The following is a 22,730-nucleotide window of genomic DNA, read 5'->3' as shown; positions in this document are numbered from 1 at the left end:
CCAATGTTCGTCTTTAATACAAAGCAGTACTCCAGGTCAAAGGAGAGTATGGGGAGAAAGAAGAAGTGCTGAAAATTGATTATGCTCCACTCATCTTCATCTCTTGCCCCGATGTTCCCCAGCCCATGCTACTTGACTCTTCAACTGAAGTAAGATTTTGTTCAAGGAATTGAGTACAGTCATAGTGTACAATCTACCCGGCGGATGGCCTCTCCCCACATTCACCCTATGGATTCCCTCAGTTGTCTTTGTCCCACTTTGCCCGCTGTCCCCCACTCCAGTTTCCCATTAATGGTGAGTTAATGGGAGGCAGAGGGCAGGCATGCCCCACATCTTCACCCATCCACTGTCCAGGTCCCAATGACGTCTGCCCTGAAGATAACACAGTGTCCAGAAATGTTGTAGAAGGGAAAAATGAACTGTTGCAAATAAGAATTCTCATCAACAGCTTTGGAACAACATAGGCTACCAGCAGTATCTGAAAATCCCAGTCCTGGGCCAATAGTCTGTTATGCCAAGGATTTTACGATAACAGCTACCCTATTTGCAATAACACCACTGTGTATTAACAAATCATTCAGAAAAAGAGGTCTCTGTCTTGAAACTACCTCTTCCTAGCATTCAAGCTTGTACACTTAGAAAAATTCCCACTTTGAAATTTAGCACCAGTGGCATAGAGCAGACTCATCCATAACATGCTGGCCGCCTTTCAGGATTTCTCAAGGGTTTATAAGAATTAAGTTTGTTAAGCAGTTCCTTTTATGCGTGTCTTCAAAGCACTATTTATATTGTGTTACCTTACGAGTTGTCTGTATGCCATAATTTATATTCTCAAAGAATTTCTTTTAAAAGCAGTGGAAGGATTAATCATTTGGCTTTGAATTTTGTTAGACCTTCTTTGCGCTCTGCCACTTGCCATGTTACAAAGGCTGAGCATCAGCAACCCTGGTGCAGCTCCCCAGGCGCTTGCAGAGGAGGCACCGGAGGGAAGGAGGTGATTGACCCACTGCTTGCACAGCCCCTGGGTCTTGCAGAGATATAGGAAAGCCCCATTCAGACCCCCTCCCTGCAATGCCTTCAGCTGTTCAACACAGAAGTTCTAAAAGAAGAGGCTTGGCTCCCAGAAATCACAGAGCTCACTCAAAAACAACAAAGTATTCTGGAATTGATTAATATTGAGTTGTTTTTGTTTGTCTTCCAGCTTTTCAGACTATACCACACCTGATTCACACTTTCAAGGCTACTTCTAGAAGGGCAAATAGATATTTTGCTTTAAAATGGTAATGGATTAGCACAATTCTAGCAGCTCAGGTTTTAAAAATAATGGTAGGGAACACATGTCAATGAGCAAAAAAAAAACCGAGTCAAAGACCCAAATCCCTCTGTTTCTGAATCAGAGCTTTAAATTGATTTCTTCCACCACCTTTAGAACCAGAATGGTACAAGTGAGTTTGTGAGCTCTGAACGTCTGCCTCGGAAACCTGGGGAAGGTCAGATTCTGAACAATGGAACCTAATAAACAAGCAACACTCCATTTAAAAAAAAAAAAAAAAAAAAAAAAAAATCACCCTGTTACTAAACACCATTACTGTTAAGCACTTATCTGACAGAAGCACCGCTTTAAAGGTAACTCATTCATTAGCATACTGGCTTCAGTGTGTCCATTAGACAAGGTGTTGGCAACTGCAAGAAATTATGAGGGCACCAGTCAGCAGACAAATAAACTAAGGCCCAATTCTCCTGGCTGTTGTACCTCGAAGAGATCTAATTCTGCAGGTATGTAAACCAAAAAAGAACAGATGGAGTTTAATTGTTTGTTAATACAAAACAAACGCTGGCAAATCATATGCTACGTTTCTAGGTAAGCTTGTGTGTTGAGTCTTAATGCAGACAGCTTCTGTGTGTGAACAGGCTCTAGCACTACACAATCATTTCTGGAAGATAACAGTTTTCTTCCAGTTTAATTTTAATTTTTCTAAAGGTTTGGGTTGTGGTTTTTTCCTCATTTAGCATCCTGAATTAGTCCACACTGAGGTCTGTCAGGCACCAAAACTAAACAGACTATGGATGTACTCTGACAGAGCAGCAAGGAGCGAGGCAAGCTCCATCTCTCTGCAGCTACCCAGCAGAATCACTACTGGGGAAAAAGCCTCTTTCCTAGGAAAGCCTGACATTAGGGTAGGTTCATGAACTCAAGAAAATGAGATCTGAAAAACAGATCAGGTGTGCTTCACTACAGAGTTTTAATGATCTGACAGAAGATTGAGACAGGCAAATTCAGTATAGCTGGAAATAACGATGGAGCCCTGCTGTTATCCATTTTCTTTCCTCCAGCCAAAGGTGCTCTATGTGAGGCTGCCACACTGATCCTCTTACCAACAGGTATGAAAAGCAAGGCTGGAGAAAAGGTTAAGCTGATTTAAAAGAAACACCAGCCAGTTTTTCCATAACTACAGACTAAATAGTTCATTCACCAGTTACAGTTCAGTATGCAGGTAGAAGCTTGGATGCCTACTGTATAAATAGCTGAAGTGTGAATTTAAGGACATCTTACCCCAGTCCTCAAAGGACCTTCATCCTGAATAAATATTTCGTGAGCACCTGGCAAAGTAGGTTTACATGAGATAAACTGCTTCCAAAAGAGTTCCGTTGACCAAGGTCCTAAGCATACAGGTATCAAAACTGCATTCAATCACAGCACCTGCAAGCCTCAAGCAGTGTCCCCATTTACATCACACCTCCCTCCCTCAAAGCCAGATGGGGATTCATCAGGGAAAACACCAGCTGCATGCAGTCCCAGCAGCAGTCACACCTTTCCTACAGACCACTCTAAACAGGAAGGACCACAGCACTCAGGCAACCACTGCCCCAGAGACAACAGACCACAAGCAGGTGGCTTCCCAGGAGAGCCAAGGCTCTGTGGCAAGGACAGGTTGACATATGGGTCACCCCAGCATGGGCTGAGGGCATGCTGCCTGCATGGGTGAGCAGCTTGCAGGTGATGTTCTGGAATATGCAAGCAGTCTTGCAAGCACTTTTGGAGGGTGCAGCAAGAACACAGCCAAGAGGCCTCTCAGAGCAAAAGCTTCCTGCTGCTGAAGTGGAACTTGACCTTGCATTTAAGTCAGAACAATGAAATAGGAGCATGACTTCTTGTCATGGTTTAAGCTGAACCCAGGACAATTCTCCTGTCAATCATCAGATGAAATTGCAGCAGTAATACAGCGTGAAGATTTGTGTTTTGTGTTCTGAACGAAACTCCTTTCATGTGTTGATAGATTGCTTCACTTCACCTAAGCAATTCAGATGGCAGTACATAAAGAAATTTGAAAGATTTCTGGTACAGAATAGCCAATTGGCCAACACCATAGATTCACGATAGGGAAGGAGAACAGGTTGTGAAAGCTGACCTTTTTCTTTCTGTCTATAGGCAGAAATGCTTTTTAAAATAGCTTGTCTGAAATAAAGTGCCAAACAACATATGGCATAAATGTCAGCTACTTGATTCAAACTTGCAAATGCTGCCAACCTTAGTATGTGGAGCAATACTATTCTGAAAGGAAGTTATTACAGATCAAATGGAAGGATTACAGTAGTAACAAGAAGGGATTAATTTTGTTATCTTACAGCAGATAATACTAAACCAAATTCATAATGGATATGATTTTGCAACTAATAAAAGCTCCTCTTCCTTCAGTACTGTGGGATACAGGTATCTACAGTTTCAAAGACAGCTGTTAGAGCAAAGACATTAACAAAAGAGTCTGCATAATAGAATTATAATATTAGAACAGGGGATGTAGACCTCTTGTGCAGGTGCATTTCTGCCACAGAAGCAGAAGACTCATGCCATTTTGAATCAGGAAAAAAAAGACACATCAAGCTGTGGAAAAATGGGAGCGAAGGAGACAGACATTTCTGCCCTGAAGGGCAGAAAGCTAGGCCAGCATCTGCCTCAGAGGTGCTAGTACAACGTTCTTGGAAAAGCAGCACAAACAGGACAAGTATCTAAAGGACTGCTACTGCTGAACCCAGGACAAGATTCCTTCTGCCTTTCTTCTCCCAGCCTCTGCAGAACTCCTCAGCTTCTAATAACAAGTAGTTAACTGATTGCCTGAACCACCAGTGGCTTTGATATACACTAATTTACTACAGATATCCTTGGGTACCCTCATTTTAGGGCCTTTCAGAATGTCCCACATCACAAAACATATATAAAGCTGTCCTAGTGGAGAGGTTAGTGAAAGCTGGAATCTTTCAATACCAGGTGTATACGCTGATGTCAAAAGTAAAAGGCCTGTGAAGAGGGAGGCTGTAAAAAGCACCAATAAGACTAGATATAACAACATTTGGGAGCTGTCAACCATGCCATAAACTTTAGCAAGTGTGTGGCAGTTGCTGCATCTCTACCTTTGAAAACTTCGTATCTGTGAAAGACCATTTATCATCATAGGTGTCTATCATTATTGCCACTCACAGCTTAAAAACACCTAACACCACCAATCAGAAAATTACCTAGACATTCAACGTTCAGATTTGAAATCTGAAATTTCAATAAAAACTGCCAAGAAGTGAGAAATACATCGTACATCAAAATAAATAACCATACCAAATCTTTTAAAGAACGAGAAAAGAGATGCTTCCTTGTCTTGCACAGTTACCATACTCTTTAGCTTGTCAGGTACATCAGCTTATACAAAATTTATTGTAGTGGGTATTTGTAGAACTTTTTGGTAAGTTTTGACTCACTATTACGATTTGAGAAGACTGGGAAAAGACTCATTAGGAAAAAAAATTGAGCTAAACTAAGTTTTAAACAGGAAGTTTAACTTGGAAAAACAAATAACCAGAGAAAGATTATCTGCAGACAGGGGGAAATGTTTTGTTTTTATTAAGTGTTTTATTCTGTTCCACTTCTCTGTTTTTCCACAATACTATCAGCAGTATCATGTCCAAACTTCTCTGTGCTTCTAAGACAACATGAAAAGAAATGACCACAGGCATTTGATTAGGAAGTTATGTCAACTCTCTCTGAAAGCTGGAGAGTGATATCCATAGCAAAAACTTAAGTTCTCATTGTAGCCAAGACCTTTTTTCATCTATTCTTCACATACAGTAAAATCAAACCTTTTATTTAAAAGAAAAAGGTAATAAATTATAAGCTACATTTAAGCCTTTTATAGAACTCAATACAGGAGGGAAAGGCAAACCCTTTCCCTCACACACTTCATGGCTAGTTTAATGTCTTTTTCTCTTTTTAAAAGAATTTCCCTTTGTTTTTAACAATTTCATCTGTAACTCCTCTGAATGGTACAAAGTGTTCCTGGAGAAAGCAGTCCCACTCTTAGTGAAAGCACACAGTACTGAGTAACTGAACCTGAAGCTAAATATTATCAAGGGGAAGCTGTCACTGATTCTTAGTATAACCACTATAAATGACAAGGAAAAATGTAATAAGAAAATAGTTTATCCAAAGCACTGAAGAATGGTGCTTCCCTGTTAATAAATAGTGTTGAGGACTTTCACATCAAAATAATGTAACAGTAAGTGAAACTACACCACTATACTGTAGCAGATTATTAAAAACTTAATATACTCCATTTCTGGGACAGCCCCTTTGACCTACCAAGTAGGGGATCAGGGAAGGTGAAAAAGACAATGCATTTTATTTTGTTTTTCAGAAACCTGCTCTGGCTTTTTTTGTCCAGATTAAATTGTCAGACATTTGTTTCAGGTGGTCAAGGTCAGGAAAAAGGCAGACTTTCTTGAATGCCTATAGCATTTGATAAAGCAAAATCCCAGTCCTGAATAAGGCTATCAGATGAGCATCTCATCCCATATGTGATGATGACCTGCACAAGAAAAACAGGGACATGCCCTTCAGTCTTGTCTACAGAGTCTCTTACCCTGGCCAAGTGGGCTCAAACCTACAGCCCAGTCAGAAAATACTGACTTGCACTCAGGTTGTCAGCCTCAAGAGGTACAAGGCAGAGCAGAACCTGGCCTGTATTGTCTTTGCTTCCCGTACTTGAATTTTCTTCTCCTCTGGCTGAAAGCAGATGCATGAATACAAGTTTTTATGCACAGTATGCATTCAAGCTCTCTACATCACCGTGAAGCTGGCAAGGATCTTTGTCTGGTCACACATTGTTAAACCCGTAGGTCCTCTCTAGGTTTCCCAGAATTTTCTCATGATTCTGGATAATACTGAATGAAAATCCCTCTGACAGTATACAAATTACTGTGCTCTTTATACAACGCCTTTCTGACAAAGACATTAGAATAAAGCTATGAAAAAGCCAACTATTTCAATAGATGAAGCACATAGAAGGAACATTTTAATTGCTCACGGTATAAATTCAAATAGCAAGGCTCAAACAACCTTGGAAGAATAAGATATTAGCTTTGTTCAACAACGATTAAAAAAAAAGTGCACTTGACTAATTAAAGTGTTCCATGAAATCATTCGAAAAAGCATTGTCACACAAGTAACTTACTAGCTTAACATTAAAATACTCCATCCTCCTATTGAGTTCCCCTCTTAAAAGTCTGCTGATGTGTTCAGTAGATATACATTAACTATAAAGCACATGATATGGACAACCTGTATGAAAAACTATTATTTTAGCCTACAATGAAAATTAGATCCATGTATGCAATTAAGAAAGTGTGACCAGTAAATGAAATTCCTCAGAATGATTACATACTTAACCAGAGAGAGACAAGTCCCAAATTATGTGAAGTGTGAAATAAAGGTCCTGAAAAAGGTGGTGGTCATTAATAAGTCTACTACATTCTGAGAATTTATGGTAATAAAAGAAAGTTAGTTCTAATCAACCAGTCCACCCATAAGTCAATCAACAACATCTCAGCACTTTTTAGTGAAGAACTTTTTCCATCCATCAGGGAAAAGCTGCACAGTTCAGTTCTCCTGCAGCTGCACAGTTCAGTGAACTGATGCAGCATATTTCAGAAAAATGAGGTAGAAGAGAATTTCATCATTTATAGTTTGTCTCTTCATACATTTAAAAGGTTTACTTAGCACAGAATATTAGGCTGAACTGTGCAAGGTAAAAGAGGAAATCATAGGAGAAAGTCTCTACATACAGGTGTTTGGTTTACCTAAAGTAAGTGTATGGATGTTCATTATCATGCATGCTTATTTCAGTAGCACAAATCTGAAAACCCAGAAACATTTATTTTCTTCCTAGGATCTCTCTACTTCTGGCACTTCAACTCTACGTTTTCTCTGTTTAACCAAAATACCTATGTTAGCCAAATATCATATTCCTTAGTGTTTACTCAGCACTCTGCTAGCAGAAAACTTTTCAAGGACATTGTTCTCTGAGAAAGTGTGTTTTTAAAAATAAGCAATAAAAATGCCATTGCTTTATTCTAGGTGCATCCTAAGTAGGTAAGGACATAAAAGTTAAAGTCCTGCTGCATGCTCTTCTGACAGAGACTGATGAACTCTTGGAGGAAGAGTATAGAAAACAAATACAAAAGTCAGACACCAAAGCTGTCATTTCCCAACAGCAGTGCACTAGGTTCCAAAGCAGTTCCTTGCAAAGGAAGACTATAGCAATTCCAGAAATAAAAGCTTGCTTTTCAAACAAAGAAAACTAGGACAGAAGAAGAAAAGAAAAGGGGGGGGGGGGGGTGGATGGACAGGGGTACGGCTACGGACATGCAAAGGTCTCAGCTAGTACTCAGTCTTATAAAACTGCCATAAGAAACTGTTCTGTTGAGATTTCTGTTGACTTTGCTATGGGAGATGAGATCATGCTGATGAAGTCTGGAAGTAGAATTAAGCAGTTTATGAAATCCCACAAAATTCAACAATGGAAAGAAAGAGCATCGCAACAGAACATTTTCTTTGTTAAAAGCAAAACCCCACAATTTACACTCGCCATTGGCTGGCTACTGTTTAGAAAACAATCTACGTAAGCAATATTTCCAGCTCTGCATAGTTATATTTTTTTTTCCATAAATAACGTCTTTACACAAATGAATCTTATAGCACACTTCAATCAAATTTTATTCATTGTACAATATCTGATGGCCTAGATCCCCAGCTGCAATACAGTTTACATAAATCAAAAGGGTGACACTGAAGTCTGTATACATATATATATATATGAACATTTTCACTCCAGCTGCTGCACTGCCATTTCTGAAGCAGAAAATTATAGTGTTCAGCCATCTCCTGAACTACTTGGATCAGTAACTGAAAAAGTGTTATATCAAAATAAGTCCATAAAGAGAATTCAGTGAACAAACAAGTCAATTCACATTATTATGTGCATGAACAATCTAGACATCAAACCACATGCTTAATTTTGCAGAATACAAATTAGACACTAAGAAAAGGAAACCAAGATATACAGATTATGAGGGGACAGTTCTGCCCAAGGGTAGCCTGTGGAAAACAAACTATCATCTTATTAATAAGAAAGGCATGGATGCAGTAATTACAACATAGTTTTAATTCCCTGAGATTAGGAATCAACAATTAATCTGCTCCCATTGCTATGCCTGCAGTACTGTTTGATTTAAGAGCAGTAATGGGGTTATGAAGCAAATCCTCCCATCATCCACACTAATTCATATTGGTTTGGATCACCTAGCAATTTTGGTGCATTTATATCACATTCTGTCAGAAGAAACTGAACTGTAGTCTCTTCTCCAGCCATGCACAAAACATGTTTCAATCCCAAAGAGGAGCATGAGCATTTAAACTAGTGTCTGTCCTTTGAACCACACTGAAACTACTGATTTTCTTTGATACTTATCTTGAACTGCCCAGGAAGGGATGTAAAGACACAACAGCCACCACTGCAAAATTTTGAATACAATTTCTTTCAAAGATTTAGCTGTAATAATTTTTAACCCTACCTGAGAAAGCACCTAGAAATATTAAGCAGGTAGGAGGACAGTATTGTTCAATAGTATTCAGCATCAAGCCCAAAACTAAGAGCTATTAAGTACTGCAGCATCTACACGACCATTTCTTACTGCTAACCTCTTAAACTAATATGAGTTAGGTCTCCTTGCATTTTATCTGCTGCCTATAATAGATGATTAGATTCTTGGAAGTTTACTCAGCAAGTATTTAACATTACCAGTCAAGTAGATGAAACCATTACATTAACCTCCTATTAGGTCAGCAACATGCTTCAAAGGCTTCTCATCAGCTCTGATCATTAATACCTTAAAACCCTTAACGTCTCTATACATCACAAGCCTAGGGTCAGTGAGTTAATAACATGCATTATCAGCATTCTCAACCACACAACTAAGAAAGTACAGTAATGGAGAGTGATGGAGGGAGCTAGTGTAGTAAAAAATGAAATTAAGGGTGAAGCAGACTGGGAGAATCACAGAAGCTATTTAAGGGCATCCAAACTATCATTACTGAGATATATAACATCTTTTATGCATGTGAACCTCTAACAAAATAAAATAGATGTATGGGGAAGCAAGGTTTGTGGAGACATTTAGAATCTCTTAGCTATTACTTAAAAAAAATAATTTTAAATTCATAGGAATAGCTGGTCGCAATTTTTCTGCTTCTGGGGTTCATATCTTTTAATAGCATGTCTGTAGGCCCTCCTATCTTTTTCATAGGGAGCCATATTTGATCATCCAGTTTTAAAGTCCTCCACCCTGCCTCACCATTTAAGGTATTAAGTGATCATGGGAAAGCAGTAGGAATTTTCCTATGAAAAGTGTGATGTTTATTCATTAAATAAAACACAATAAGAAAAGCTAAGATTTTTCCACTGTCTGTTTCTCCCATGTGATATCACTTGCTTTTTATCTTTATTGTCTTTTCACACATTGCCATACATCAATAGGTATGCAAAATGGTTCAGCTCAAAATGAATCATGAAATTTGAGGCTTTTGTTCAGAAGAAGAAATACAGATCATCTCCGTTGTAAATAAAAGTAAAAGCAGTTTAGAGATTAAGCAAACAGAAATAACTGATACAAATAGATACAAGAAGCATGTTCATTCTTATTTTTTGAAAGACTGAAACAGTACAGACTTAAAAGCTACTCTATTTTATATTAATCCTCTGTCAACACAACATCTTGCATTTGGCTTGGATCAAAACTACTCCATGTACTTCCATATGATGTAGAATAGAAAGAGGATCTTAAACCACTAGTTCCACATAAAAGTGCAAGCAAATTCTGAGGCTGTCAGAAATGTATACTGTGCAATCATTTCTCCCCATACTACTGAACGCCAACACAACAAACAGAAGAAGGAACCAAAACAAAAACTCCTCACCACTACTAACAAAACTTGTAGCAGGGCTAGCTGCATCCCAGTCAAACAATTACCACATATAGAAGAGGAAAGTCACAAATTAAGCAAGATTCACCAAATGAATTTTACACTTTTGATAAGACTAGACTAATACTTTACATTTTGGTTTTTTCCTTCTTTTCTTGTATGTTTAAACTCTCTTGACAAGCCTAGGGAGGACAGTGATTAATAGCCATGGACTTTCCTAATAGATCAGTTTTTACCAGAAACAAAGTCCTTGATTCAGGTGATTTGGCAACCTACATGAGTCACTGCAGTTATTCATACATACAAAATCAGTGCTTAAAATGCTCTTAGCTTTCTCAATATGACATCTTATTATAATTGATATAATAAAAATAAAATACAAGCCTCTATCTTTAAGTGCAAGATGGTTTTGTTTTGGGTTTATGTTTGGGGTTTTGTTTGTTTTTTTCCCCATCTAGTGTAATATATTAAAGCTCAAATAATAGAAAGTCCAGAATGAGACCATGGGAACAACCATGAAGTGAAAGAACCATCTAGTTCAAAGAACCTATGAAAGCCTTATAGGAGTTCCCATTACCATTTATCAGGGATGTCATGAAAAAATAATGCATCAATTTGTTTTAGTATCAATTCTGGGGGAGATTCCTCCCTAAAACCAGCTAAAAAAATTCATGCCTACTCTCACTGTTGATGAAGAATGCAGGTGGATTTAATAGCACACCATCTGTCTGCCTGACCAAGTTGTGGTGATAATGCTGCTAAAGCTCAGAAGGACCTATTTGCACAGAAATAAGTGCTACCACAAGTAAATAAAAGTCTATGAAGATAAACTGTAAACAAAGGTAATTTTCAATTAAACTGTACTCCTAAAGAAACATGATATTTCAATTGTAAGGACATTTTCCTCATATCTACACCCCTTCTTCATTTTATAGTGTCACAGATTCAAGACTGCTTTTAAGCACCTGCCTCTTGAAAACAAAACTACTATTACACCTGGAGATCAGCAGAGTGTCATGTACATGTAGCAAGAAAGATCAACTTATCTAGACAGAATAGACATCTTTTAACTCCTTACTTTAAGCTAAGGGTTTGATTTTTCAGTTTGTTTATCTCGATAAGTACTTCAAAGTGGCTGGGGTGTAAAATGGAAGGAAGGAGAGAAAACCATGGTAGGTCAAATGACCCTTTGAGTAGACAGAGCATTATTGATATTTGACAGTTTTGGTTAAGAACATTAAACCTGAAGTACACAGCCCCAGCACATGACTTGTAAGGAGAGATGATTAACAGGCAGGTGTTTGGGTTGGTTTTTTTTTCCATAGCAAGTGAGGAACTTTCCCATTTTTAGTGTCTCAATTCTTGACTAAACACAACATAAAGAAACCTGTGCCTTTAGATTATTATGAAAATAACATACTCGTATTCTCTTCAATGTAATTTTCTTGAGGGAACTAAGGGAGAGGACAGGAAGGAAGAGAATGATGAAGGCACTTTTAAATTTGAAGATGTTCATATTTTGGTCAAAGAGAAGAAAGTGATGTGCAATGCCATTTCTGAAAAGCACTACTGGGTTACAAGCAATGCTTCAAGTCTGGAAACCATGCTTATGACTACATTCTACATACCGATTTTGGTGCCATTTCAAAGGATTAACCACAGTCACAAAGATTAGTGGGACTTAAAAGGAATTAACAGATTTTGTATGTTTTTGTACTCATCCTTTAGTCAATTCAGTTAATGTGAAACATTATCCTATTGCTGACTTCCATCTAACTGTGTACAGCTATGGGTCACTTTCAGTTTGCATTTTAGTTACTTGCAAATGCATGTAAACTTTTGGACCTTTTACTAGTGAAAAGGATCTAATACGTTTCATCTGGAGAAACAGGCAGACTCAGATATTTTCTCTTACCACAAATTAAGTGACTATGATACAGTGTACACAAACTCATACAAAAAGTATGGCATTTCAAGCTATGCTAATCTCAGTGTAACAGCACCTTGAATATTATGAACTCCATTACAAGCACTTTCCCCCATATGTTACAATATCCCCAAAATATTACTTTATCTCGAGTTACAAGGCAGAGTATCATTTTTTTCCCTCGCAAGCCTTTCACTGAGAGTAAGAGGAAAATTAAAAGTCACTCATCTGTAAATACTGGTTCTCAAATCGGCTTGTAGGATTCCATGCTAAACTTCTTAATTAAAAATATACATATATAGATCCTTCTAGTGACACAGGTTGAGAGGGCTTATAAAACAATTGCTAGCATAAACATTAGCTTCCCTTTTAATCCATCTGCCCCCAAGAAAGGAGAGCTCACCATCAGAAGGCTACATGAAGAGCCACCACCTGAGCCCACTCCTTACAACAGCTTACAGATGCTCCCTCCTACCTTCTTTTTCACTTTTCCAAAAACAGATATCCATTCTCTCTTAAGTGACCCTGCTTTCTTTTAACAGCTCAGTCTTCCAAACAAAGGCAGCTGCTGAGATGTCTCCTTTCTAACTTTTCCTCCTGGTCCCATGGCTTTTTGAATGGACACTCTGTGTCAGATATCCATGTCTTCAAAGCTCTTCTGCTTTGTTCTCACTGTTGTCATATTTTATTCATATTTTATTATTATTCATATTCACTAGCATATTTTATTCAGCAGGCTGTTTGCATTTTGCACCCTTTCTATCCACAAGGCTGGTTACTTGCAGCCTTGCTAGCTTCAGAGCTGTTTCAAGGGGAACATCTTTTATGCTCTTTCAACCTCTCCACAAAAAAAAACAGGCATCAAACTGCAGCACAGTTTTCATATTTGTGCACATGCACATACACAAACACAACACACTAAGTTACTACAATTCACTGCCACTAAATACTGAATAAATGGCTGGATCACACGTTAACAGGTAAACCAGAGATGACTTTTTCCCCCTAGCATACCAGAAAAAAGCATGCCACTTCAGACCCAGGAACAGCATCTACCCTGACCAGAAGAAACCAACATGCTGAAGTCTACTGGAACAGCTGGAAAAATACTGACGATAGGCTGCTGCTAAGGTACATGAGGAGCTTGTGTAAAGTTTCCATCTGGGAATATAGTTTTGCTTCCCTTTCTCTATGGTAGCCCAAAGTTGATATTTTATTACCACACTGAACCTATGTTCTCCTGCCAAAAGATGTTAACAGCTTAAGAGCTGAATGTTTTCAAAAAACTGTTGTAAACAGCGGCATTCGACTACTTTGACATCTTTTCTCACTTTTTATTCCCTGCTACCTGCTGGCAATGTTTCACGTTCCATGACCAAGCAAAATTTTTTATCAATAGTCAAGTAAAAATTTTAAGTTTTGAATGCTGGTCATGAAACATGGACTTCACTTTCCACCTCTTCCTAACATACTTGTGTATGTAATGGGCTGAGGAAGAAAGTTTGGATATGCTTTACAAATATAGCATTAGTTTTTGTTCAAGGTCAGCCAGTACATACTGGTTTTACTCAATTCAGGAACCAGTTCCCCAGGCAAGCTCTTCCCCAGAATAGTTAAAGGAGAGGGGGAAAAGAGTACTAGAAGAGTTTTACCCCCCTCTTCACTTTTAAATTAACTACATAACCTTTTATTCTCCTGTCCTTAACTTCTGTCCTATATTGTCACCTTTTCCACTTCAACTGGCCAAAAATTAGGTTCTAAGCTTTTCTACAGAGACTTAACAAACACCAGCTGCACCTGTTGTGCACTGAAATAATAAAAGCCATTAACAAAGAGTTAGTGTCATTAATGTTTTAGTGGAACAGTTATACATGATGATCCAGGTACACATTTGTCTTGAGTAACCACCTTTATCATCTGCAGCAGTTGACTATTTGCCTCCTCAAATGTTCAGCAATAAGATAATATTGGCAGCAAGTATTTTGTTTAGCAGCTAGGGAAAAATCATGGGTTTTTTTAGCCTTGATTTACTTAAGTGGGCAAACACACAGATGCATAACCATATGTAGAAGTAGGGCTTCTCTTTGAATCAAGCAGGTTGCTTTCTGCACTTGATTTTGTCTCTCACTACAGCCAGATATGAAGGTGGAGAATTTAGCTGCAACTTTTAATAGGACAAGGTTATTTAAAAATACACTTTTGATGTAAAGTTAAACGTAATAGAGCAGAAGGCCATTCAAGGTGAAGAGTTAAACCTGCAGCCTATTCCAACCTCAAAAAGAAAGGTAAAGACCAAGACAAACTATTCCTTTGGTTTACCACTGTTTCTTCTGCAATTTCTTTTTAATTAACGTGTCTCTCACAGGCATCTTTGGCTATCTCAAGAGATATTTTATTTCTTTTTTTTGTTAGATGAATAATGCAGCCTATTTTCCCCAAAAGCTGAAATATTGAAGTGATAGCTTTTGTCAAAAATCTGAGCCACTAGAAAGTGATTGGACTACCAAGAAAAATAAAGGAATTTCTAAGGTTTAGGGGATTTTGCTTGCTTGTTTCTGTTGTTGTTGGGTTTCTTGGGGTTTTTGTGGAGGGGCTGGTGTTTTGTTTGTTTTTTTTGTGTTGGTGTTTTTTTTGTGGGTTTGTTTTGGTGTTGTATTTTGTTTTGGGGGTGTTGTTTTGGTGTGCAGAGTACATGTTTTGGTGGGTTCTTGCACCTCCATTACTGCTGCTACATGTTGTTTTCTTCGTCTATGGAGGGAAGGTTGTTTTCATAACTATTGTCCCCAGGTGCACTTGAATTGCCACTTATTTCTCCAATAAATGAGGACATTTGCAGTTCCATCCTGTAAGGCAAATCAATTCTGGAGGTTAAATCCTCAGTGTACAAACTCACCTACTCTCAATAAAACTACCAACTCGCAATATTGCTTATGAATGTGTACATACACATATACCTAAGGCCACAGCAATACACAGCTCTTTAAATTGTTAGGCACTTTAATGCTTTCATGAATAGCTCAATTGTCCCTGCATAAGCATGCACCTTCCACCACACAAAACCAACTGCTATTCCCGGAAGCAATAAGTGTTAAAATTGACATCTCTAGTCAGTTTTACTTCTGATTACGATAGTTGTTAATCTTGTACCAAGAGTCTCCCACCAGACTCCAAAATGAGACGCAGACGCCTTCCCACTTTAACTAGCTGTTCTTCGCGGAGGAGGCAACAAAACAACAAAAAGGGTTTCCACGACTGCAACATCTCCTTCATTTTCAGAGGTAAACAGCGCTTTCTGTTAAAGCCTCCAGAAGTAATCCCCTTGAGATGAAATTTAAATAAGCATTCATTTTCCTTGTTATTACAAAGCTTAAGGAAAAGCCAGAGTGTCTGTACCAGTTGCCTGGGCTGTTTCAGCCTACATAAATACACCTGTATTTTCCAGACTTACAGGTTGCTTATGTTTCAGCAAACACTTGAGAACTTGATTTTTTGGTTGTTATTGGGTAGCTGGTTTTTTGGTTTGGTTTGGTTTTTTTGTTTGTTTGTTTGGGTTTTTGGGGGTTTTTTTGGTGTTTTTTTTTTAAACAGGATATGATTCTTGAGGGAGTATCAAGAAAGCAGTATAGGAAGGGGAGAATAAAAGGGAACAAGATTCTATCAACACCCGGTCACAAAGAAATAGAACGAAATGTGTGCTACCTCAACCTTCCATAGGAACACAGTATCACCACCTTGCAGCTAATGCCTAAGAACCGCATCAAACAAGTGAGCTCATACAAAAGCTTTATTTTTAAAATCTAGATTCCCATTTTGGTGGCTTGAATAATTCACAACAATATATTTATACAGTCACAATGCAGAGAACAAACAATTTTAAACCAGTTTGCCTTCTGCATGAAAAAGTTACATAAGAAAGAAAGATAAGTCTATCACTTAGCATGTAGAAGGTCATTTCAAACAACGTCAAGCAACGATGTCGTACAAATACAGCACACAGTACTTGAAGTAAAAATATCCGAAGTCTAAATCCTAGTTTATATGCTGGGTTAAAAATGCATCATCAGTAACAATTTCTAGTGGTTTTGATGGAACATTACTCTGCTTGGTACAGGAAACAGGTTAGGGATGTAATACAGGTATGTTTGTAAAGGAGCTGAAAATGAAGACCTCTCAGAGTTACTTTTCACGTTAAGTTAGGCAGTTCTGAGCTTTTACCTTTTTTAACAGCAGCTTTCTCTCTACACCTACAGATAAAAGTACAGAATTATTACACCTGAGGAAGCATGGTATATACACATTCTCCACAAAACTCACCTAGGTTGGTAGCCTGCATCAAGGCAGATGAGAAAAAGGACAAGCAAAGGAACACAGAGCTATGCCTGCATATCTGGAAAGGTACAGAAAGGTACTTTGTGTGACTCATACCTTCCTTTATATAGAAACACCAGAAGTCATTAAGATTTGTGCCAAGCTTGAAACTTCCTGAGAGTTTGAAAATCGAGTACTTGCATATTTCTCCCTTTTAAAAATAATTTATAAGGGTCAGCAGTGTGGTGCTGCATCACCCTGGAAAACAACAAAGAAAAATTGAACATGTCAGTACTAATACTTACTGGACTTAATATGGCAAGCAAAAAATACAGCTGCATGTGCAGAAATATATATGGAATATAGCTGCTGCACAAACACTTGATACCCATATTCAAGGGAATGCAATTAAAGAACTGAAAGACCACACTAATTAAGGCAAAAAGGCAGAGAGAAATCATACAGGCAGAAGAGGGACATAAATTAACTTGGCCTGAAGGACATTCAGAATATCGGAGCAGCTACCAACACAGAAAGGATGACTTGTGCCTGCAGCAGACGGTGCACAGCATGTGTGCTTTGCTGTTAGCTACAGTACCGGATCATGGATACAAACAAAACAAATGGGAAACTGCTCAAAACCAAGGCAAAGAACACAGGAATGATGCCAGACAGAAGGCAACTTAAGTATTTAGCAAAGAAAGAGGTTAAAATCATTTAGGTGAAGAAAAAGGAGTTCCCTTTTTCAAAACTACGATGTTAATGCAAGATGGTACAGTAGACTTGACAGAAAAGTCTCCATGCTCAGCCACTAGATTTCCCTTAAGGGGAAACACATGAAGACAGGGGTAGTCTGAGATGACTCAGATTCAGCAAGAGAGTAAATTTTCTGCTTAAAGTAAAGCCCAGAGAAACAATTCTTCCAAAACAGTCTACATTTTAAGACAAGCAAAAAGGTAGTTAATGAGTCACGTTTCACCTTTCTTTGTTAAAAATCTTCAGTACTGAACAGCTGCAAGAGAAGGTTGTGTGGACTTTGACAGGAACATTTTGCTAAAGCAGGAATCCTACAGTATCTGTGTTCATTGCACACCAATATAGTAACTATCCAGCAGCACAGAGACTGAACCTTACAATATTCAGAGGACCTGAATATTGTGGCTTTGAATGCATTTTAGAGGATGCTGCTTTCATTGTGTTCCCAAGTTTCACTTAGGGAAGAGACATAAAAGAACGGGGAGTTGAGAAGGGGGACACTAAAACAAGAACTACTCTTTCAATTTTGCCCATAAAACCTCATTTCAGAAGAGTACAACAACCACAAGCTAGAAGTTAGGGATGTTGCAGCCCAGGACACAGAAGCTTTCAACTAAAATAACAGAACAAGCATCCAAATATTCTCGCTTGCAGCCCACTATCCTAATCCGTGCCCCAGTTGAATTTCCACAAGCCTTATAGAAGAAATAAGTGAACTTCACATTGCTTTATTGCAAAGTCAGGAATTACTCTATTGTTTGCACATCTCAACATTTCTGGGTAAGCACAAAGGCATCAATAGTATTCAAGCCTCCGAGCCTTCCGGCATGCTGCCAACTGCTCTGAGTAGACGTAACTACTGTTAAAAATTTCAACAGTAGTTACACTGGGCTTGCAATTTGGTAAAAGCCATCCTGCTGCACCACAATTACTGTCAGTACTCAAATGACGATGGATAGAATAGATATAAATGAACCTGCAGGGTTTGTTTTTTATTTCTGTATGTTCACAATCTTCTGCCAACACTATTTAGCTTACATCTACTAACATAAATTTTAAGTATCCAAATGCAGAAATGCAAAATGACTATGCTTAAATACTTCATAGTTGAAGTTTCTTTCTTCCCTCCCCAGTCTGCCCCCATTTATCCATATGATGTTCACAGGGCTTTAGACTACACTAGAAATCCAGGTTCATTTCTGATGAATGTACAGCACCAGGTATAACCAGAGAGATATCTAAAGAAATAAACTGACATTAAGAACAGAAAGAAGTTGAAGCCTCTTGAAGGATAGTTCTGTGGCTTGTACATTCTACTCTTCTAAGATTAGGAGACTAAAATGCTCACACATGTTACATAAAGTACCATCAAATTCATGGAAGACTTTCTGGCATCCCAGTGAAAGGAACAGAAAAGAATCTGGTCCGTTAACTCGTAGCCAGTGACAAGTCAGGTATTGTGGATCTGAAGCGTTTATGTCATAAAACTCATCATATGCGGCCACCATTGAATTGGAATAGAGAATAATCCTAAAAAAAAAAAAAAAAAGCCACACAAAACAAGAAAAGACACAGAGGAGGCAGACAAGTAAAAGAGCTCAAAAACAACTGAGAATGTTTATACTGTCCTGGCACTAATAAAAATCCTATAAGTCTATTTTTATTGAAATTCATAGTTCAGTGAACTATGCTATTAGCAGTTTGTTTTCTAAAACTGAGGATTATTTGCTAAGGAAGAACAAGGTAAAGAGAGATCAATTATAAAAGACCAAAGCTTTGAAAGAAGTGTCTGAAAATCAGTCAGGAAATGGAACAGTAATAAACTAAAAGAAAACATGAAAAGCACATTATTAACTGCTTTTCAAGATACCCAAGATGGTGGTGCTGGAAGGAAATAAACTTGCTCACACAGATACTCATGAATTGTTTCTGCAGTTGATAACTCATTCTCCCCTCTAAAATACATCATGAGCTTTGCTGTTCAACAAAGGATAAATAATCTGAATTACAACAGCACATGAAGCACATGCAGGTACATCCCCTGACAGGCCTTTTTGGAGCCATTAAGCATCAAGGCGTTTGAGAGAAAGCTCTGGTTTTCATAACAAGAAACATTTATCACCACCAGGGCCAGTTAAATCAAAGGATCTAGCATAATACCTGCGCAGAAAACTACTAAAGCCAGCTACAGAGTGCTGCCAGGACTCATGAGGAAGTAGCACTCCTTTGGAATGTATGAGTACAGCTAAGCAAAAAACTGTCTCAAGGAAAAAAAAAAGAAAAAAAAAAATCACACAGTGGATCAGAAAGTTAAAAACTCTAGGAAAAAAAAATCATCATATTTGATCAAAAAAAAAATCTGTATTTTAAGTTACAACTTCAGAGAAGAGTTTATGTATTCAAAGCATTCAGACCAGATCCAGATTTTCCCAACATGTAAAGATGGCTTTTCTACTAAGTGTTTCTAAACTGCAATACATTTTGCTTTTTGAGAGGCAATACAAGTGCAGTATACACATTAAGCTCAGATAACAGGCTACCAAAAAAAGTGGTTAAGTGGGAGGAATCAATTATTTCACATGGGCTATGTCCCCACAAAGGCTGCTGAACTTGGAACTCTTTGCAGACAAACTGCTCTCCCCTGTGCCATGTTCCTGTGGCAAGCACAGGACCCCCACAGAAGACTGGAGTTGTCCCTGTATGACTCAGTTTCTTGAATACCGAGTCTGAGCATTTCCCTGTGCCAAATTCTTCCCCTTCATGATGCTCCTTTCTCTTGCCTTCTCAGCATGAAGTCCCACTAGCTCACACTGAAATGTTACAAGAGCGTACAGCATGGGCTCAGCAAAGGAAGAATTCAGGGGTACATAAAAAGCTAGGGCATATAGAGTGCACAGCCAAGCTACAGGGACACTAACCCTTAACAGCATATGGATTGCTATTACCTCTGGATTTCATACCCATGAGAGCTACAGTGGGAGATAGCCCTTTAGGCCATAGGGCTATTCTAAAGGTGCTATGGCAGGTGCAGAATTAGGTCCAATGCACTTCAGGCAAGCGACACCAGCTATGCTGTATTTTGTGCAGCAGCATCTGCAACAAATCAGTTCTTCAGCATTCTGTAACACATCACCTAAAGCATGGTACAAAAGCTGCAATAACTTGACCTGAAGATCACCACCTCTGAGTCACTAACAAAACAAAAGAAGCTTCTCTTTACAGAAGGCCACACATCCTTCCATACAGCCCCCCCCACCTCCCACCCCAAACCAAAGGGAAACCCCCTAAAACAAACAATAAACAGCAACAAACAAACAAAACTAACAACAACAACAACAAAAAAAAATACTACAGAAAGGTATGGAGAAACCAGACTTGGTACGAAAGCAACATTTGCTGATTTCTAGGGATACAGGCAGCAACTGCAGTACAGCGCACTGTGTCACAGTCACTAAGAAACCAAATTTCCCCCTTGTTCTAACACACCAGAACCAAATAAACTGGGGAGAAAAAACAGTTCTTATGCAAGAGCTTCCTGAGCCCTTCGTTTGATATCTCACACAGGTATTTGGAAGATGATTACATACCCACCAAAGGGTTGGGGATAACTGCCTTCAATTGTATCACTAAGCAGACAGAGGCATGAGCCCTTTTCAGACTGCTGATTCCTCAGCTCTTCCCTGTTCTTATTTGAGATTCAAAGCATATTCATAGCAAGAAGCCTCAAACAGCATTGATTTTGCTTTGAAAATGAAATACACATCCATCTTCCCACACCTTTGCCAGTAAAAGTTAACTAGTCTGTGCCCTCGGGGGCACTCAGCAGGCAGTAGAGTCAGCCGCTCATCAAGATCCTCTCCAAAACTCAGAGGATATTTTTTTATTTCAAGGGTTTATGACACAGTAGCATTGGCTCCAGCACACAGTACAGAGACTTATTTGAAGCCCTGAGGTATTTCCCAAAAGCCAGTGGCAAGATTCTGGAGAACAGAACATCAGTGCTTGTCTCCAGACAAAAGAAAAAGATCCTTCAGGTGAGGACTTTCATGATCTAACAGTGGATTAGTCATACAATCTCTTTAAGAGGCACTGTGCAATGTCAAGCAATGTGTTAATAAAGGAGACAAATGTGTCAGAAAAGCAGGAGGAGAGAAAGCTGCGATATCCATACCTCTATCCCTGAATTCTAATTTCTCTTTGAGTGCACATTTCAAGAAATTACTGTGCAGTGCAAAGACCTGCATAGTACTAGAAAGACTCGTGCAAGAAGAAAACCTTACGTTTTCTGAACACTCAGCACCAAGCCCTCAGGCAGTAGTTATAGCAACTAGTCTTCAAAGATCTTACTACTGTCCTGCACTGCAGGGAAGATGTCACCCTGTGCAAGAAGGATTTGTGAAGAACATTTCATATTATTCTAACAGACATCTACGCAAGATAAAGGTTAATGTGCATAAGTGCATGACACCACACATACAATTGTTTTCTGTTGATTTTTTTTTTTTGCTTAAACTTGTTTCAGGTAGTTTTCCTTTCTACCTACCAATACTTAAAACAATGTAATAATTTATGAGACATACTTCATAGACAAACTAGGCTAGCAACAGCAAGGAAATTTACATCAGTTTTATGGAGGTCATTGTCAAAATCCCCATTCCTTTCTTCAGCCCCCTATCAGTGCTTCTTCCCATTTTAGAGCCCCAGCCAGCATTCCTCAGTCAGAGCCTATTCCATAGCCTTCACAGTCCTACCGAAATGAGAGCCTGTTGGTGAAGCACTGTAGATGCATAAGCTTCAAGAGACACATCAAGCAGACCTTCATCCTCAGCCAGGGAGGCAAAAGCACTGTCCACCGAGAGCACACCCTCTTCCCCATACACCAAGGTCTCGCTCTCCTCAGCATCTTTCTTAGCACTCCTGGGAAGGCGACAGTGGATCATGGCCAGGGGAGATGCCTTATGGAGCAGGGCAAAGCAGACGACAGGCAGGCAGCACAGCCCAAGCTGTGCTGTGAGCAAAGAACAGAGTGGTTGCAGCAGGCTGAAAGCAATGATCTCGTGGTAGCAGCTAGTCCCCAGGGTGTCTTCTTGGCCAAAACAATGCAATATGTACAAGCCTTGTTGCATGGGGAAAGAACAGGATATAACCCTTTAGGATTAAAGACTAGCTCCCAGTGTAATTTTGAGAGTGGTCATCAAGCAATTTATATTCAGCATTAATACTTCTTTTATACAGGGATACAGTATTCTGGCTGTAACATGGAAAAGACTTCTCATTGACCTGAAAGAAAGTTCCCTCTTTTTATTTTTGTGAGCAGTCTACCTCCTTCCATGTTGACACCAAGAACTGAATACTGTACTTAAGCTACAGGAAACACACTCACAAGCATGCTTGTCTTGTAGCATCTTGTGAAGTTTAGGAGACCTGCGTGCTTTA

At 38.8% G+C, this 22,730-nt stretch overlaps 1 protein-coding gene across 4 annotated transcripts in view; it reads right to left on the bottom strand.

The window, feature by feature from the left end:
- RPS6KA2 (ribosomal protein S6 kinase A2) overlaps positions 1-22,730 on the bottom strand; it is a 296,264-nt gene that overhangs the window by 226,757 nt on the left and 46,777 nt on the right. The window contains exon 1 of one of the 4 annotated variants that reach the window (XM_061471387.1): positions 22,046-22,281. The exons of the other annotated variants lie outside the window; for them this stretch is intronic. Coding sequence (XP_061327371.1) covers positions 22,046-22,234 — 189 coding nt within the window. The 5' untranslated portion in view covers positions 22,235-22,281. Of the gene's footprint in view, positions 1-22,045; positions 22,282-22,730 lie in introns of those variants that run through there. 4 annotated transcript variants of the gene reach the window in all.

Source organism: Pezoporus flaviventris, unplaced genomic scaffold, assembly GCF_033815535.1.
Source record: "Pezoporus flaviventris isolate CSIRO_AGI_PZ_B2104156 unplaced genomic scaffold, CSIRO_AGI_Pfla_v1 ptg000066l, whole genome shotgun sequence".
In the NCBI taxonomy this organism is placed as follows: Eukaryota; Metazoa; Chordata; class Aves; order Psittaciformes; family Psittacidae; genus Pezoporus; species Pezoporus flaviventris.
The sequence above is the reverse complement of the archived record's forward strand: the minus strand, read 5'-3'. Positions and strand labels throughout refer to the sequence as shown.